The 19,076-nt window shown below is 48.5% G+C and overlaps 2 protein-coding genes across 2 annotated transcripts; both read left to right on the top strand.

Annotated features, from left to right (window-relative positions):
* The first annotated feature begins 3,964 nt into the window (after positions 1-3,964).
* On the top strand, positions 3,965-5,959 carry LOC117227804 (uncharacterized). Its single transcript, XM_033483328.2, has 2 exons — positions 3,965-4,054; positions 4,197-5,959. Exons 1-2 carry the CDS (start codon positions 4,043-4,045, stop codon positions 5,586-5,588), a joined length of 1,404 nt encoding a protein of 467 aa, XP_033339219.1. The 5' UTR covers positions 3,965-4,042; the 3' UTR covers positions 5,589-5,959.
* Positions 5,960-13,617: 7,658 nt separating this feature from the next.
* LOC117227805 (uncharacterized) lies at positions 13,618-17,243 on the top strand. The gene is made up of 2 exons (XM_033483330.2): positions 13,618-13,859; positions 15,291-17,243. Exons 1-2 carry the CDS (start codon positions 13,848-13,850, stop codon positions 16,731-16,733), a joined length of 1,455 nt encoding a protein of 484 aa, XP_033339221.2. The 5' UTR covers positions 13,618-13,847; the 3' UTR covers positions 16,734-17,243.
* The last annotated feature ends 1,833 nt before the right edge of the window (positions 17,244-19,076 follow it).

Genomic DNA, 19,076 nt, shown 5'->3' with positions numbered 1-19,076 from the left:
CATTTCGGGATCTTATTCATCGATCCGGCCACGCGCGATCTTCCATATTTGCCGTTTTTTTAGGCGACGACCTATCTCTCGTTTTAACCAGTTAACTGTGTTCGACGAGTATATCCGTCATAGAGATGTGGCAGAATTTTGTGTCATGACGATTATATCCGTCGTTCGTAAAATTTTGTTAGAATTTGATATTTAAATTGTAATTCTGGCGAAAACTTAAATTATATTCGGAAATTTTAATATGTTTCAAATGTTTAGAGGTCAAGACGAAATGAAACAAACAAATGAAAATTATAAATAATTCGAGTTGGATTCATAGCTTCCTGAGAACTCACTATGCGCTGTTCCTTGTTTTCGTGAGTATCACACGACAGCAACAGTTGAAATTTTTAACTTCTATAAGTATTTGATTTTATTTTTCTAAGTTTTTCGTTCATTATGTATAAATATATATGTTCACGTTGAGCGACTGTGTAAATATTACTAATAAAACTGTTCATTTTCTAAGATAAAAAATCGTCTTTTTGATCCAATATTTTAACAGCGCCACTTGCTCTGTGTTCGACGAGTATACTCGTCGCCGCTTGATTCTCGCGGCACGTACAGGGTGTCCCAAAAATAGGTGCGCGCTTCGAAAAGGAGGCGCCACAGCTAACTGGTTAATAAGACTTCGTTCGCTCGAGAGTGCGAGAGATTATTGCTGGATTCGTTACAGACTGTAAAAGTTCTGCTTAATTTTGCGAGACCGACAGCTCTCGCGGCTGCATACGTATACGCGAATTAATTTATTCGTTGAGTAAAAGCCGCCGCGGCGCGGCGTGCCGACGAACGGGGCAAGAGTGAATCGCCTCGAGTGCAAGAAAAATTGCTGGCCGACAGGTTTCGAACTTTCGTTGGTCCATGCCGCCTAAAAGGCTGGGGGGGGAACAATGACTCCCTTCGACCCACGAGTGAAAGTAAAACGAAATCCCTCTGCATTTTCAGCCGTTACAGATCGTTGACACGGACCAGATGGAAGGCGTTGCCCACCGTTCGATATACAAGCACGGAATCGTGCCGCAAAGCGTCTCGCGACTAGTTCCACGCGACAGGATTATACCGTACGGAAATAAGAGCGCAAGAACGCCTAAATCTTCGTCACTTTTTGCCGGCCGCTTGCGCATTTCACTTTCCAGGATCGAAACTACTTTCAGCGCGGATCGTAACGGCGGAGCGTGTCCAGATCGGACGCAACGCCTTCTCTGCTCCTTTCATGCCGCAGCAGGCCGCACGATTGACAAACTGACCGAAAGATCTTGATTTCGTTGGTGACAAATTGTTTTCCACTGATAGAAGAAGATCCAGTGAAGAAGATTGTACGCTTCGCAGTCGATGATACTTGCACCAAGAAGAACATTATCCAGCGTCGTCTCAGTTTCAATTATATTGAGTTGGCGGGAATGTAATTTCGGTATTTCAATGTGAAATAAAACTCAATTTTTTCTATACATGAAACGAGCTTTAATCGGTCAAATATTTTCCATTCTGTTCGATGATTTTTTGCCATCTTTCTGGTAACTTCGTGATTCCGCGCTCGTAAAATTTCTGGTTCTTATCGGTAAAAAACTCGATCAAGTGCGATTCGAAGCTATCGTTATTATTGAGATTTTTAACGTTTAAAAAGTTTTATAAACTTCGAAATGAATGATAATACGATGGTGCATGGTCGGGGCTATATGGAGGATGCGACATCGCTTTCCAACCAAGCTCCAGTAATTTTGTACGTGCTGCTAAAGATGTGCGAGACCTCGCATTGTCGCTGTAGAACACGATTCCTTTGCAATTTGCCAATTCTGGCCCTTTCACTTTGATTGCTTGCTCTCGTTTCATAAGTTGTTGCCAGTAAATATCTGAGTTGATTGTTTGGTTGCTTGGAAGCAGCTCAAAATACGCAACACCTTTATAGTCCGACCAAATTGACAGCATGATCCTTTTCTGATGCGATTCAGCTTTCGATTTGGTTTGCGCTGGTTCATCGCGCTTGGACCATCACCTTTTTCGATTAATATTACTGTAAACGATCCATTTTTCATCATCAGGGATAATTCGTTTCGAAAAAGGGTCGATCGCATTACGTTTAAAATGCGTATCGCAAATATCGATTCTTCGTGTTAAGTGAATTACTTTCGATTCACGCGGAATCCAAACATCGACCTTCTTACAAGTCCAAGACATCTTGTGTGATATTCAACTGTTGTGTGCGATGCATTTAACCTTTTTGCAATCTCTCGTACAGTGTCAACTACCAAAGCTGAAGACAAATATATTATAACCTCAACGAAAGAATGACAATGCAAATATAACTCTACCTATTGGTGCAAACCGAAATTACTTTGATACTAATCCGATAGCCATAAATGAATTCTTGCTTTTATGAAAATGAAAAAAGTAAAATGTGTTGGAAATGTTCATTTTTGCACTCCGTGTTAAAATTGACAGCAAACTATCAGTTGTAAACAAAACTGCACGAAATTTGTTTCTATAGTAATCTAAACGTGTCAACTACCAAAGCTAAAGACGACAAAATTATAACCTTAACGAAAGAACGACAATGCAAACATAACGCTACCTATTGGTGCAAACCGAAATTACTTTCTTGCTAATCCAACAGATGCGTTAAAATCTTTCTATTTGTCCCATATCCGGAAAAGATTGATTCAAGACATCTTGTTCTACCAAAAAAGTAAATAATTCCATTCGTTCAACAAAATTAACTTCATATCCCCGCGCAACGATCTTTTCCTACGTGACTTCACCAGATTTGGGATTAAAACGAAATCCTCTAATTAAATACTGGATACGATCTGTTACGAACGAATCATACCTTGATCATCGTTAATTTCTCGTTTCCGATCGATTCACATCCCTTCACACTGGCAACCACGCTTCGAATGCGATCATCGAAGCAAAATCGTTCGAGTTTCGAGAACATCGTCGAAATCGTCGACGGCAATAGGTCGGCCGAGATTCGATTTCCGGGAAAGAAACTAAATGGCGTTCCTCGAACAGCGTACCTTTTACCGGAGGATTTGGCGAGCCACGTGGCAACGCCGCCTCTGGCAAGCGTGAGCCAATTATAATCCAGGAAGAAGAGGATTTTAATCGCCATAGAGTCAAGGTGGATGCGGTGGCATTTCAGAACGAATTAACGAGGACCATTGCGTGTTTCGCGATACAGGAGCGCGCTTTCTTTGGCAGCCCGACACTCCGAGAGAAAGAGAGAGAGAGAGAGACGCGGCTCTAATAATATAATCGCCCGATTAAAAAAACATCGATGCACGCTTCATGGAAACGAGCACGCTTTTCAGAACACACGACGCGGAACGCGACAGCCTCCGACGTTCTAGAAGTTCCAGCGAGACTTAACCTCTGCTAATTGTGCGCTTCCTGGATGGCAACTGCTTCGGATAATGCGACCGCCGTCGTTGAACCCGTTTCGTTCCAACGAAACGAAGCTCGTCGGCTCGACATCGCGATTCAAGCTTCGAGCGAAGCGTTTCGCGAACGATCGTGCCGGCTGCGAATTAGCCACCCGTGTCCGGGTCCATCGGCGTCGTCTCTCTAAGAAGTACACGACTTCGGACGCCTCCGTGCTTTCGGAAGAGAGCGTCGACCAGTCCGGTACTTCCCCGAAAGGAAACTCGTTCGCAGGTACCGAAACTACAATATGCGATAAATATCGATCTGGTCACTTTTACCCAACGGGGAACACTCTCGTTTGCGAGCTTCTCATCTTTCGATGGCCATTAAGCAACGAGCGGCGGTCCGCGCGCTCGCGTGCGCGCGCGCGCGCGCTCCACCGCGAAGGTGGTGGTGAGCTATGTACCAGTGCGGGGAGACTCACCTTCACCTAGACCTTTCTTTCGCCGTGTGAGAGGGGATCTGTATATAAAAGGTCTCTTCTGGGTAGCAATGGCATCAGAAACCACAATTTCGCTTGCACACACGGTTGTCGCTTGACCACGAGAAATAGCGAGCGGCCATAGCCACGCACCGAGCCAACATGCGGTCATCGGTAAGTGTCTTATCTTAAAGATCGACTTTCGACTATTTCCAACGGGACTCTCTGTCCTCCCGACCGGCCAACAATATTTTCCGTAACTGGCAAACCGCCGTGCTCTATATACGTTCGCCTAACGCCGGATCGTTTGTTGCAGATATTCCTGGGACTGATGGTCCTCGCCGTTTCGGCGGTCACCTGCAGAGAAACTCGCGGCGAGAAACGGCAATTCCGAGTGCAGCTGAAGGGTAAACGAGGTGTCAACGACTATTCCGGCGGCTACTCGTCCAGCGGCGGCGGCGGCGGCGGAGGAGGAGGAGGATCGTCCTACAGCTCGCCGCTCATCAGCTCCGGATATTCCGGCGGAGGGTCCTTCGGAGGATATTCCTTGGGTCAGTCGGCAGGTATTCAGAGCTTGCAAGGACTTGGAGGCTCCCTGGGACACGGATACTCCTTGGGATCGTCCGGAGGACTTAGCCTGAGCTCCGGCCTCGGCCACGGCCTCCAGGGCTTGTCCTTGGGCGGACAGCACGGCCAGGCATCGTATTCCGCTCCCAGCTATTCCTCCGGCGGCGGCGGAGGCGGGGGCATCGCGATATTCACCCCGGCATCGAAGAACGGACCGGTCACCTTCGGAGCAGCGGCTGCAGGCGCGGGTGGTTCCGGTTATTCGACACCAGCCTACGCGACGGGAGTTCAAGGACTGTCGTCTTACAGCGGAGGCGGATCCTCCGGCGGAATCAGTCTCCAGTCGATGCTGGGTTCCCACGGGTCGTCCTACAGCCTGCCGGCGTCTCTGTCCTCCTCCCTGGGAGGCTCCTCGGGGCTGTCTTTGCAGTCGTACTCTCCCGGATCGTCGCATGCCGTCAGCGGAGGCTTGGTAGTAGACTCGAGCTCGCTCGGCAAAGGTTCCTCCGGGTCCAGCGGCGCGTCCAGCGGCGGTTACACCATCCCAGTATCATCAGGATCCCACGGCGCTTCGGCTAGCTACTCGCTGCCGACGTCTTCGGGGTCTTCAGGAGGCCATTTGAGCCTGGCCGGCAGCTCCGACGGAGCCAGTTATTCCCTGCCGTCGTCGTCCGGCTCGTCTTCTTACTCGTCCGGAGGCAGCTCTAGCTACTCCAGCCCCAGCGTCACCTACTCTGCTCCCAGCTCTAGTTACTCGAGCCCTTACAGCGGCGCCTCGAGCTACCCGAGCCAGACCGTCACCTACGCCACTGGCGGGTCTAGCGGCGGCTATTCCGGGCCCACGGTAACCTACTCCGGGTCCGCGTCCAGTTACTCCAATCCTATTTCCAGTTATTCCGGTTCCGGTTCCAGTTACCCCAGTCCTAGTTCCAGTTACTCAGGCTCGTCCGCCGGCTATTCCGCCGGCTATTCAGCCCCGAGCACGTCGTACAGCTCCTCGTCCGGCGAGTCCCAAGGATCCTACTCGAGCCTGATCCCGAGATACGTCGGGTACTCGGCCGCGAAGAGCTACGACGGGCCGAGCTCTTCCGGCAACAAATACGACACAATCTCGTACTCGAGTCCTAGCGGGAAATATTGAATTCTGGACGACGTACGCGAGAGACATCGTTTGCTTGCTCCGCGACTCCTCAAAGGTACGACGATCCGGACACCGGGAATACCATACGAGCGCGTCGGACGCGCTCTCGAGCGGACCGATTTAGCGAGGATCGATTTAGCTGCGAACGGTCTCTCCAGAGCCCGATGGACAGTGTACTCTAGGTTACAATGATGTTACTAGCCTAATTATTACGTATTTAAGAACATCGTTTCATATTTATATTTTCTGTTACACTCGCTTCGCAGTTCCGTTGCATATGCTCCCGTTAGCATCGACATTGTGATGTGTGTCACAACATAGCTTTATATTGTTTTTTTTATACTGTAATAAAGTGATTCTTCTTTTTGTAATTCTCGCTGGTGATGATCACCCGTCAAACGCTCCTCGATCATCGACGCACACCTCTATCTATGACCGTCGTTGTCGCGCGCGCGCGCGCGCATATCAGCGCGCTTTCACTCGCCTGCGTTCGCGCCGTTAATTATCTAGGATCGACGGGATCGTGGTTAAAGATATGTATAAAGTGAAACAGAAACGCGAATAAATCGTTGTTCCTTTCGATCGAGCCGCGCGTCGCTGTGGAAAAAAGTACGTTCGATTTGTATTTTTTTTATTGGCCGTCGAACGAACGGACCAGTTTTAGGACAACGATTTTATTAGCACAGCGTGGTTCGGAAGAACGCGATCATGGTCCGCGAACACGCGTGGACCGAAGCTCTGTCGACGGTGGTGCACGCTGTTCTTTTTTTTCTTTCTTTTTCTTTTCTTTTTTCACTCGATTCGTTTTGCTGGAACGCCGGCCTCGGCGTCGTGAAAGTTATTGGCGCTGGGTAAAAGTAAACGGGAACGGTAGCCACGTGTAATAATAACGACGGGGCCGCAAGAAGCGGTCCCGGCCCGTAAAAAGAGGATCACTTTTACCCCAAGGCCAGCGTCGGCGAAACGGGCGGATTCCTTTCGAAAGTTTTTGTTCTTTTTGGGAAAGTATACGTCGCGCCGCTTCGCGGCTGCTCGTCCGCGGACCGGTTTCACATGATTCATAAGGGAACCGTTCCTTTTTTTCTCTCTTTTCGTCGCTGCCCTTATTCCTACGACATTAACGGTATCCTGTTCGCTACCGGTATATTGTTACGATGTTGCCGGAGCAGGGTTTGTCAGATGACGTGAATTGATAGTTTCTCGTAAGTGCAGTAATTTCTCCGTAATTCGCGCGCGGATAGCGCACGAAAATGGACGATTTTGGGAAAGGAGATGCGATTATTCGAGCCTTGCAACTCGTTTTTATAATCGTTGAGGATCGGTGTGGAATTTCAATAAATAGATTGAATACAAAAATTAATCTATATATATATAGCAAATAGTTTCTTATTTCTTCTCATTTATTTATTTATTTTTATTCCTTCTTCCCTGCTTCTCTCTCAAATGCAGTAATTTCTCCCTAATTCGCGCTCGGGTCGCGCACGAAAATGGACGATTTTGGGAAAGGGAGATGCGATTATTCGAGCCTCGCAACTCGTTTTTATAATTGTTGAGAATCGGTGTGGAATTTCAACAAATAGGTTGCATACAAAAATTAATCTAGCAAATAGTTTTTTATTTACCATACTGGTACGACTCAGTTCGCGGCACGTTTTCATAGTTGCCCCGTTATAAAGTTCCGGTTTCCTTTATTTAGGAAATAAACAAGCCACGCGGTTATCCGAGAGAGAACAAGCCGCGATTCACGGGACACAGTTTATATCGAGCGGGCCGATCAATTATCGTCGCGGCAGTAAGTCGCGCGAAAAATATCTCCTCCCTGTCGACTACGAAGCAAGAAAGTCTGCTCTTGAATCGATGATATTTTATCCTAATCTCTCTCTCTCTCTCTTGAAACGTTGCGCGTCGATTCCGCGGCGTTAAGTCTTCGTTGTTTCCGAAGCGATTTGCGTACAGGAATTTCTCCGTAATTCGCGCTCGGATCGCGCGCAAAAATGGACAAGTTGGGAAGGGGTTGTGTCGAGAAGAGATTGTTCGAAAGAGGATAATCTCTGGAAGAGATCGTTCGAGCCTCGCGTCCCCTGTTTACAGTCGTTGACAATCGGTAACTATAAAAGCGAGCCGCGACAATTAAATTTATAACTTTAATTACGTTTTATTTTCAATTTATTTTATATTCAATTCACGAGTCAAATTTATTATTTATTCTTTACTTATTTAATTTAGTTATTATTCTTCGTGACCAAAAGCAGTTACAGACGCACTTTTCGCTCGAGATTTTCTCCGAAACAGAGCTTCCCCAGGTTTTCTGCCGTTTTCGACCGTCTCGGAGCACCGTGCGCCGCCGCGTCGGCACGTTTACACCGGCAGCTAATTGCGCGCGTTTCATTCGCTCTGGCAAACGGCTCCTTTGAATTATGGGCCTTCTTAGTGGCGTAATTTGTTGCATTCCTTTCTTTGTTAATGGCGGCCGGGGGCGGCGGGCTCGACGGGGCGGGATTAAAAGTTCCGGGGTTAAATTAGTTCCGAAACTCCTGTAATTTTACTGTCTTCGCGAGAAGGTAGTCGGGCACGGGCCGGGCACTCCGGGTCCGTGTTGATCTAGAACTCTCCGAGCAGAGGACGAGTATCGAAGTTTTCGAGTAACCGAAGACCCCCTCCGGGGCCACTGTGTGGACCCGGCGGAGCTCCGAGGCGCCGTTTACTCGTCGAGCTTTCCCGGTGACGCAAATATTTAAAACTTCGCATCGGCCGCCGGGACCGAAAAGATTCGGGCAACCGGCGGGGAAATTCGTATTATCCACTAACGCCGAAGCCCCGTAACTGGGTCAGGATTGTTTTAACACCGGGTTTACGGAACGCGTCACTTTTCGTTCCAAATCTTTCCATTTCTCGATCAGAGCTTGAATTTAGCCGCGAACTTTAATAAACGCAAGTTATTTGGTAAACCTTTTAAGTTCGGAATTATTTGTTTCTCTGTTTAAAATTAACTTTTACATTTACGCTTTAATTCTGCTATAGAAGTTCAATTTTTTAACAGTTATTTTGCATTTAATTGATAGAAATTCTAAGGGAACGTTTACTCCTTGACGGATATTTTAAAGTAAATTGTAAAAGTTTATGCTATAGTTGAGACACGAAGATACTTTTACCGGGAATTTATTCAATTCTGTTTCTTTTTACTAAAAATCTGAATAAGCGCGAGCTCATCATTTTTAGGAAACGATGTAAAACAATTGCCATCTGCGCCCGGATTCTCAACGGTGACCAGACAATTTGAAAACAACGAACGCGATCGCACCTGGGATCGCTAAATCCGGGATCCTGCGATTAGAACGGCAAGTACAGTAATTTCTCCCTAATCCGCGCTCGGATCGCGCACAAAAATGGACAATTTGGGAAGAGGAGACGCGATTGTACGAGCCTCGCGGCTCGCTTTTATAGTTACCGATTGTCAACGACTATAAAAACGAGACGCGAGGTTCGAACGATCTCTTCCAGAGATTATCCTCTTTCGAACAATCTCTTCTCGACACAACCCTTTCCCAACTTGTCCATTTTTGCGCGCGATCCGAGCGCGAATTACGGAGAAATTCCTGCACGCAAATCGCTTCGGAAACAACGAAGACTTAACGCCGCGGAATCGACGCGCAACGTTCCAAGAGAGAGAGAGATTAGGATAAAATATCATCGATTCAAGAGCAGACTTTCTTGCTTCGTAGTCGACAGGGAGGAGATATTTTTCGCGCGACTTACTGCCGCGACGATAAATGATCGGCCCGTTCGATATAAACTGTGTCCCGTGAATCGCGGCTTGTTCTCTCTCGGATAACCGCGTGGCTTGTTTATTTCCCAAATAAAGGAAACCGGAACTTTATAACGGGACAACTATGAAAACGTGCCGCGAACTGAGTCGTATCAGTATGGTAAATAAAAAACTATTTGCTAGATTAATTGTTGTATTCAAACTATTTGTTGAAATTCTACACCGATTCTCAACAATTATAAAAACGAGTTACGAGGCTCGAATAATCGCATCTCCTTTCCCCAAATCGTCCATTTTCGTGCACGATCCGAGCGCGAATTAGAGAGAAATTACTGCATTTGCGAGAAGCAGTGAAGAAGAAATAAAAATAAATAAATAAACGAGAAGAAATAAGAAACTATTAGCTAGATTAATATTTGTATTCAACCTATTTATTGAAATTCCACACCGATTCTCAACAATTATAAAAACCAGTTGCAAGGCTCGAATAATCGCATCTCCTTTCCCCAAATCGTCCATTTTTGTGCGCATTCCGAGCGCGAATTAGGGAGAAATTACTGCATTTGCGAGAAGCGGTAAAGAAGAAGCAATAAATAAAACCGCTTAGCTTGTTTATTTCCCAAATAAAGGAAAACGGGACGGGCACGATCAATTCGTCGCGCGGACGATTTACTGTATTATTTTCAGATGCTTTCACTGTGCGCCGCGACGCGACGCGAAAGATCCGTATCGTACGAAAGCATCGAAATATGTAATTAAAGTCATGGGACAGTTAGTTAGTTCTCGGGTTCGTTACGAACCTGGATTAAGTCCACCGGCCGAGATAAGGGATTTATTCTCGCGGATGCACGAGAGAATCTTCATTATCGCGGGGGGCGGGGGGTGGCGGGGGAAAAGTGCGAATACCTGTTCTCGCGGGGGACGCGTAACGAATCAAGGTACATACATACATACATACATCAATACATACATACATACATACATACATACATACATACATACATACATACATACATACTTTCCGGAGAAATCTTCGAAAATCGTTACGGCACGACGCCGGCCGGGGACGCGTCTGATACCTGTATCAGGAAGGAAAGGGTATCGGACGACACCCACACGCGAAGAAAGCGCACAGATGAGCCGGCTGCAGTATTCCGTGTGCCGTTCTCGTACCGGTCTGACCCACTTTTCAATCGCACGTGCGCATGCACGAGTAAACACGCGTGTTCGCCAACAGAGCGAGCGGGTCGTTTGTCGATGGTACAATAGCACCCGAGGAGGAGAGGCGGCCGTCTGTGTATACGTATATGTGCGGCCGTCTGTGTATATGTGCGACTGTCTGTGTATGTGTGCCTGCGTGTGTGCACGCTTGTGTGCGCTCGCGCTCGCGCGTCCGTGTTTTGCCACACAGGTTCGCCGTGACTCGTGAACGACCGCGCGGCGTTCGGCAGCCCGCGGAACCGGTGCATCGTCTTCGTCATAGAAAAGCCACGTTTCACTATTTCCCGACTGGTTCTCTGCGGTCGGGCGACATACTTGCGCTTCACTCTCACGCCCGTCCTGGCAGACGTGCCTCGAGCGAAAACAGGGAAAACTGTCCGCTCTTACTCTTTCCACGTTCCACGGAGCCGTTCTACCGAGCGACCATGATCGAGATCCACGGATCGGATACGTACGACGTGTCAAGAAATTAACGACACCTCGTCTACACGCGGACTCCCGTCTTTGGGTCGCCTCGGAAGTACCGAGGAGGGTGGGGAGGGGGAGGAGAGAAACGTTTCTTTCGCTGTACGTACGATCGATACGACGTTACTGGACGTTCAGACGAATCAGATCGAATCGGAAGATCGTTTTTCGGGGTCAACGTGTTATACAGGGTGTCGCGCATCTTTTGGAAAGAGTATTACACTTACATGCACTTACATACATTTCGGAAGAGTATTTTATAAGTAAAGATATGATTAAGGGAGTGCGTTCTACAAGTAAAAATATGATTAAAGTACATACATTACACAAAAATTATGGTTCCAAAATTATGGCTTCCAAAATTATGGTTCCTCCGGGAAATAAAGGGTCCTCGAGGTCATTCGAAGTAACTTTTTCCTTTGCGCAAATGCGATCCGCGGCTTCGTTCGCGAGTTATCGAAGGAAAACGGCGACCAATGAGAGGCGAGATCGGCTGGCGCGAGGCGGCCGCGCCTCGACCGCTCGTGCGCCGCCGCGCGCGACAGTCGAGCTCGCCTCTCATTGGTCACTGTTTTTCGTTAATAACTCGTTAACGATGCCTCGGAGAACATTTTCGTAAAGGACAAAGTTATTTCAAATAACCTCAGGATTCTCTCTTTGCAGATTGCGAGACATTTTTGGGACAGCCTATATTTCAATCTTTTCATTAATTTAGAACACCTAGCACTTTGATTGCCGCTTCATCCATGTATAGGTGACCGAATGATTCGTTGTTATTAATATATTATTAATATAATTAATCTGTATTTCCAGTTATTAAGATCTGTAATCCAGTTATTAATATAATTAATCTGTTATATTTTCGAAATTTTATTAGAATTCGCAAAACATAAGGATATTGAAAAAGCGATCGATATCACAAAATTAAACTTTCTAATTTCATTTTTTTCGAACAAAGTGCCTCGGGGACCCCTCGTTTCCCGAAAGTACCATAATTAAAATTTTTTTAAATTACCTGAGACGATACAAGTGCATGCCGAGTCTCAGTCGTCAAACGTGCTCAAAGGGTTAACAGAAAGACCTCCAATGCTTCAAATGCCAAAAAATTGAAGAACAGGATTAAAAAAAAAACTGAACTAAAAAATTGAAATACTAAAAATCGGCGGACTCCGTCGTCTGAAATATTTCGAACTATAATTAAACTTAGGCGAAACAAGTGCATGCGGAGTCTCAGTCGTCAAACGTGCCCAAGGGGTAAACAAAAAGACCTCCAATGCTTCAAATACCAAAAAAATTGAAGAACTAGATGAAAAAAAAACTGAAATAAGAAATATAAATACTAAAAATTGACGGACACCGTCATTTTAAATATTTCGATCTACATACAGTCGCGAATCTCTCTCGCGACACCCAGACACCGCACCAACCGCGTGAAATTTTTAATTGCCGTCGATCGGTGTTACGGCGCCGCCTCCGCCGCCTAGATCCGTCATTATGGCAATCAGCGATGTTCATTGTCGCAGGGAGCGGTCGCGCGGCGCTGTGTCCCCGATCGCGAGATAACTCTGCACTGTAATCCCGCATGCTAATTCCCGGCGAATGGAAACACAGCGCGGGATATTAAAGCGATTTCAGATTCCCGATAAAAAAGCCGTTGCTCTCTCGCAACGCGTGGGAGAGAGAGACAGAGAGAGAGAGAGAGAGAGAGAGAGAGAGAGAGAGAGAGAGAGAGAGAGAGAGAGGGAGAGAGAGAGAGGGGGTCGAATGGGGAGGCACTTTCTCGAGGGGGACGCGCGTCCCGCGTCCTTCCAGCTCCGCGGGTCCGCGCGCGATCCGCGACGACGGCTCGCGCGAGAATGCGGCTCGCTCCTCGATTTCGTCTTCTATTATATTTATCCGTTCGAAGCGTATCGATCGCGCGGTTATCGAAGGCGTGGCAGCCGGGGCCAGAGAGAGATTCGCCGCGGACGACGGACGGGCGCGAGTGAAAGTCCCGGCGGATCGGATCGGCGAGCGAAACGGAGACGAATCGAGCGCGCGCGCGCGCGCGCGTCCGCTTCGGGGCGCCCCGCGGGAATGGCCGGTCGGTCGGTCGGCGCTCTTCGCTTCCGTGACTGGTCGGATACTACGAACGGATCGGTGCCGCTTTTTCCGGGCCGGCAAAAAACGCGCGACCGTTCCGATTGTCTTTTCCATGATCGCGTGCCGCCGCCGAGCCCGGCCGTTTTTTCGTTGCCACGAGCGTCTCGTCGAGAGATAATTGCCTCGCGCTGTCGCGGCCGAGCGTGCGCTTCGCGTTCTTCCGAAGAGAGCTTTCACGTTTCGGGACCCGAGGAGGAGCGGGATTTATCTCTGTTTCCCTTTCGTGACATCCGATCGGCACGTGACCACCGGGCTGGATCTAGATATCCCACCCGCCGGCACCTTGGACCAGTTTTGTCCCGCGGTGAGGACGCACGCGAGCGACCGACCACCACCGGCCACCGGCAATCTAGGCGTTTTACGGCGGACGGTTTCACTGAACCGGTGCACCCGGCCGGCCCTCGGCCGGTTATCTACATATAAGACCGGAGAAATGTTAAACTAGTTTCCGCGATTTTTCAGCCGGCCGGGTATAAAGGAGAAATTCAATGTCGGCTGATACATCATTAGACGTCGCGCCGGCGTGTCGGTTCGATCTGCTCGATCAACGGTGAACGGTGGACAGGAGGGTGTTCCGTTGCGAATGAGACAGCGAGGCGAAACGGGGGCTCTCGTTGATCCGTGCCACGTATTTTAAAGGCGAACCTGAGTGACGGCTGATTGATATGGCGATGCTGGTTGGTATATATATGTATATGTATATATATATATTTTGTAGAAGTCTGATAAGCCCGCGGCCGGCGATAAAGTTGGCTTGGATAGGTTTGATATCGAATGGAGCCGTTCGCGGGTGTTCGCGTCGCTTTTTTAGCGTGTTTCCTTTCTCTTTTTGTTGTTGTGAAAGTGATCGCTTGACCCTTTGCACTCGACTGGCGACATTGCATTTCCGAGGCGCCACATCGAGAACTGTTTATATTTGGAAAATTGTGTCGGAAGGGTAACTGTTGCACGAGTCACTAAGTTCAATTTTCTCTGTTCAAAGTGCATTGGGTTGTATAAAATGGAGAAAGTATATTAATAAAACTATATAATACGGAGAAACTATGTTAAATTTTGCGTTAATTTGTTCGTTAATTTCTTCGAGTGCGAAGGGTTCGCCCTTAAATGCCGTTTGGCGACATATGTACAGTCGCGCACAAAAATGTTCGTACAACTTTTAAAACGTAATAACTTTTTTAAGACTGGACTATGTGATTTGAATTTTTTTTAGATGATAGAGGGACTAGTGTATTAGGTAATGACCAAAATGTTCTTTTTTTTAAATTTTGCTATTAGTAGTTCGAATGACAAAAGAAAAAAAAATAGAGAACTATCGTTTTTTAACTTTTTTATCTGATCTTGTAACGAAAATTTTAAAAATGCCTCTCGTAGAGTTAACCGAGAGTCGAGCTACAGGCCTTGAAAGATTTAAAAAACTGCAAACTTCTTACAGTCTTTTTTTATCAAAATCGTGACAAAACTGCGATATTTGTTATCTTTAATTCGTCTTTTACTTTTTTTCTGTCATTCCAAATAATAGCAAAATTTAAAAAAAGAAGACATTTTGATCACTGTCTAGTATATTAGTCCCTCTATCATCCGAAAGAAAAATTCAAGTAATTTAGACTAATTTTAAAAAAATTATTATGTTTTAAAATCTGTACGAATACTTTTGTGGACCACCATATATACAATATATTACCACTGTAATAAAAAAACTATTCTCCCAAAGATAGAATTTATCTCTTCACTTTCCCCTCAATCAATCGAAAACCATAAATCGTGCATTTAAGTGTCAACTAAAACTATTCTGCTAAAGATACAATTTTTCTCTTCATTTGTCCCTCAATATACCCTAATTTTTTATCAAATTCCGATAAATAGCAATCGAATTCAAAAAGTCGCGCATTTAAGTGTCTCTCAACTAAAACTATTCTCCCAAAGATACAATTTTTCTCTTCATTTGTCCCTCAATATACCCTAATTTTTATCACAAAGTCCAATAAATACCAATCGAAAACAAAAAATCATGCATTTAAGCATCAACCAAAGGTCATCGGTCATTATCCTAACCGTCTCCCCGCGTCTTCTCTCACCACACCATTATAATTCCAATTACCATACCGCAGGCGCTGATTCTACTACTCTCGACGAGCCTGGTCCAAGGTGACGGGAAGAGCAACGACCCGAACGACGAGCCGTTTCTCCCGATATTCCCCGTGTACCCTTACAACCCTAAGCTGATCAAGCGAGGCGTCGACAGGGACGGAAATATCGCGCAATTGTCACCGGAGTTGTACGCGCCGAAACTGGACGCTAAAGACTCCTACACTTCGAGCTACACCGCGAACTACCCTCGCGATCCTTACTACCCCAGCTACAACCCCTACCCAAAGGCGTCCACCGCGTCCGGCTACTCTTATTACGGCTCTCTTCCGTACTCTTACCCGAGTACAAGCTCGTATCCAGCGTACAGCGGCTACAACACGTACTCCACGCCATATCCGATGCCGCCTTCTTACACGGCGATGCCGTACTCGACGCCCTACCCTAATTACTACTACCAGCCGCCCTACTATTACCCGAACTACTACTCCCAGCCGATGTACGGACCGCCCCCGCTGCCACCGGCCGGCGCGGACTACCCCGGCGATCCTTATACCGACCAAGAAAGCGAGAAGATCGCGAAGAAGAAGCCGTCCGGCGAGAAAAGGTACAAGAGCAACGAGGAGCAAGACTCGTCGAACAGCCAGTACATCGACGGAGGAAATTACATCTCGGGCAGCTCGAAGGACCTGGACAGCCAGCCGAGCACCTACAAATCCAGCAGCCCGCAGAACCAGCTGGAACAAGTGACCGACATCCACATCAAAAGCATCCCTCTCCCGGCGCCCAAGACCACCTACAGGGTGGTCAGCGTCGCGGGCCAGCCCGTGGGCCCGGACTACCCTCTGCCAGCGCCCTACGTCAAGGCGCAACAGCTTGAAGAGCTGATGAGCCAGACCTGGGCGAAGGTGCTGGCTCAGAACCTGCAATCGGCCGCACAGTATTCGGGGAACGACGGCAACAAGAACGCCGAAAGGGGTCAGATCAAGGATCAGAGCAGGGATCGGTACGTCTCCGTGCCCAACGTGATCGCGAAGACCGGGCTGGCGTACGTCGTGAATCCAAACATCGTCGGCAAGCTGAACCTGGCGAATGCCGCTAGTCAGATCGCACAGGCGCCGACGACCCACTTGAAGAGCATCAATTATCCGCCGCCGGTCGCCGGGGTTTACACCGCGGTCGAGAAGCCGACGAAGGATCAGTCGGACTCGGGCGAGTACGATAACTATAACGACGGCTCGTCGTCTTCTCAGGCGGCGTCCCAGGATTACGAGGGCTCCCAGAACGAGAAGCAGCAGAGCTACGAGGCCGAGCAGTCTTATCAGGGCCAGAACTTCGTGACGGTGCAGACGCCCCAAGGTTACGGCTACCAGTACACCGGAAGCTATCCGGCGCAGAGCGGCCAGCAACCGTACAAGAACAACCTGGACGACGTGAACTTCGGCAGCAAGACGAAGAAAGGGTAGGAAATGATGCCGAAGAGGCGAGCTTGCGATGCTGAAGAGCTTCAAAGGTGCTACGAATCTTCGAGACGCTGCCGTTTCGAGGATCATCCAGTTTTCCACGACTCCCGCGGACGACTTTTGCTGAACGAACGCCACAGAAAATCAGCTTTCACGCGGCGCCGCGCGTTCTCGATCGATGCCGACGGGTATTATATTTATAATTGTTTCCTGTAGTTTCTACTTCCGATTCTTGTTACGAGCGAGCGCCGCCCGCTGCCGAAGCGGTCAGAGAAAAACGCGACCTCCGCGGCGCGCAGGTTCCGCCGGGTTAATCATACTTTCGCTCCCGTTAGGCCGGTTTTTTCTCTCCTCATTCCCGCTCCCGGGGACTGAACTCGCGGCCTGAACTCGGCCCGAACTTTCTCACCTACGACCCGCGCGCTCGCCGGCGACGCAAAAGCTGCTTGCGAGCGGCTTCCGCATGCAAATATTGTACTCGGTCGCTGGATAATAAACGATCGTTGTTGGTTCTTTTCGCGGTGCATTCCTTTCTCCTTCTCTCTATGATGTATGAGCGAGGATCTACAGGGTGTCCCAAAAATGTCTCGCAATACGGAAATGACGGGTTCCTCGGATCATTTGAAGCAGCTTCTTCCTTTACAAAAATGTTCTCCGAGGCACCGTTTACGAGTTATTAACGAAAAACAGCGGCCAATAAGAATCGAGCACGGCTGACGCGAGGCGGCCCAGCCAACCAGCGCCCGAAGCCCAGTTTCGCTCATTGGCTCGGGCTCGCCTCTCATTGGTCACTGTTTTTCGTTGATAACTCGTTAACGGCGCCTCGGAGAACATTTTTGTAAAGGAAAAAGTTGCTTAGAATGTCCCGAGGAACCCGCCTCTTTGGGATTGCGAGACATTTTTGGGACACCCTGTATATTGTCGGGGACCGTTGATCGAGGACCGAGCGCGGCCCGATCGGGAAAAATCGAAGCTCCGGAGGGAAATGCGTCGAGGCGGCGATCGAACGCCGCGGAACGAAAGCCATGGATCCGGATCAAGGGAACGTCCGGCGGTCCCCGTCGTTTGGGGCCCGATTATGGAAAGGAGAAGTGCGATCACGGGGATCAGGTGAGAGAGAGAGTGGCGCGTACACGCCGGCTGTTTTATTTTCCCCTGTTGCCCTGCCTTGCCGATGCTCGAAAATAAAATCAGCCGAACCCGGGAGCCTCTTACTTTCTCGCGGCCGGGCACGATTTCGATCTGCTGCGGACGCAAATATACTACACACACACACGGTGACCTGAAAGCTTCGTTACATTCCGCAGGCCCCGAACGCATCGTTGCCGGGCCTCCGTTGTCGAGAACTTCCGCGAACACCGACGGTCCCGCTCTTATCCTGCTTTCAGGGCATTGCTTTCAGAGTACGTTTTGGATACTTTCTACGCCGGCGATCGATTTCCCCCTTCGGGCCTTTCGCGAGGGAAATTTCATTTCTCTTCCCGTTCGGGGACTTTTTTCCCGGGGATTTTCCCGGCGAACGTTGGAACCGTTTTTTGACGATTACCGGACGACCTTCTCCAACTCGGTCGATGATCCTGAGAGAGCGATCGGGAAGAAAGGCGTGCTCGGTGTGCCCTCATGGCGGCGCTGACGAAATGTAACGGGCCAGGGCCTGCCTAGGGTCCGTTCCTCCTTTTTTTTCCTCTTTTTTTTGTTCTTTCTTTTTCTTCGGGCGAATATCGCCGACGTTGCACGGCCGAGCAACTTTCTCGGCTTAATTGAAGGTAATTCGAGCCGCGGTAGACGGCGACTCGATCATCGTTTTATGGATCGGGCCCGTCCACGCCCGGGATGCGAATAGAAAGTGTTCTTTTTCGCTCGCGGGACATGTGTGTGTGCTCTCGCGTGAAGAAAGGGTTCGCGGAAACGACGCGCGGATTCGATGGCGATCCGATCGACGCCGCGGGGAGAACGGGGGGTCTACAAAGAGATTGATGGACACCGCGGGATCCCCTTTACTTCCGGTAGCCGTGATCATATTTTTTCCTGCTCGATCGAGTGAAATGTTGTCCTTTTTCTCGCGTTGGAATTCCTCCCGGGTGCAACTTGCCTCGCCTACCTCGCGGTGCAGTTGATAATGATTTTTAGAACGTGCGGACGAATATGCGGCGTTCAGGCGATCGTCGCGTGGGAATTTCTGGTCGGTGAAACTCTCTCTCTCTCTCTCTCTCTCTCTCTCTCTCTCTCTCTCTCTCTCTTCTCTCTCTCTGTCGCCTTTGTTGCGAGTTCTGGAAAGTGGTCCGTGAAAATAGGATTTTTACGAATATTCGACGAGGACGAGACAAAGGTTTTTACGCATTTGTG

The sequence above is a fragment of the Megalopta genalis genome, chromosome 8 (assembly GCF_051020955.1).
Source record: "Megalopta genalis isolate 19385.01 chromosome 8, iyMegGena1_principal, whole genome shotgun sequence".
NCBI lineage: Eukaryota > Metazoa > Arthropoda > Insecta > Hymenoptera > Halictidae > Megalopta > Megalopta genalis.
The sequence above is the reverse complement of the archived record's forward strand: the minus strand, read 5'-3'. Positions and strand labels throughout refer to the sequence as shown.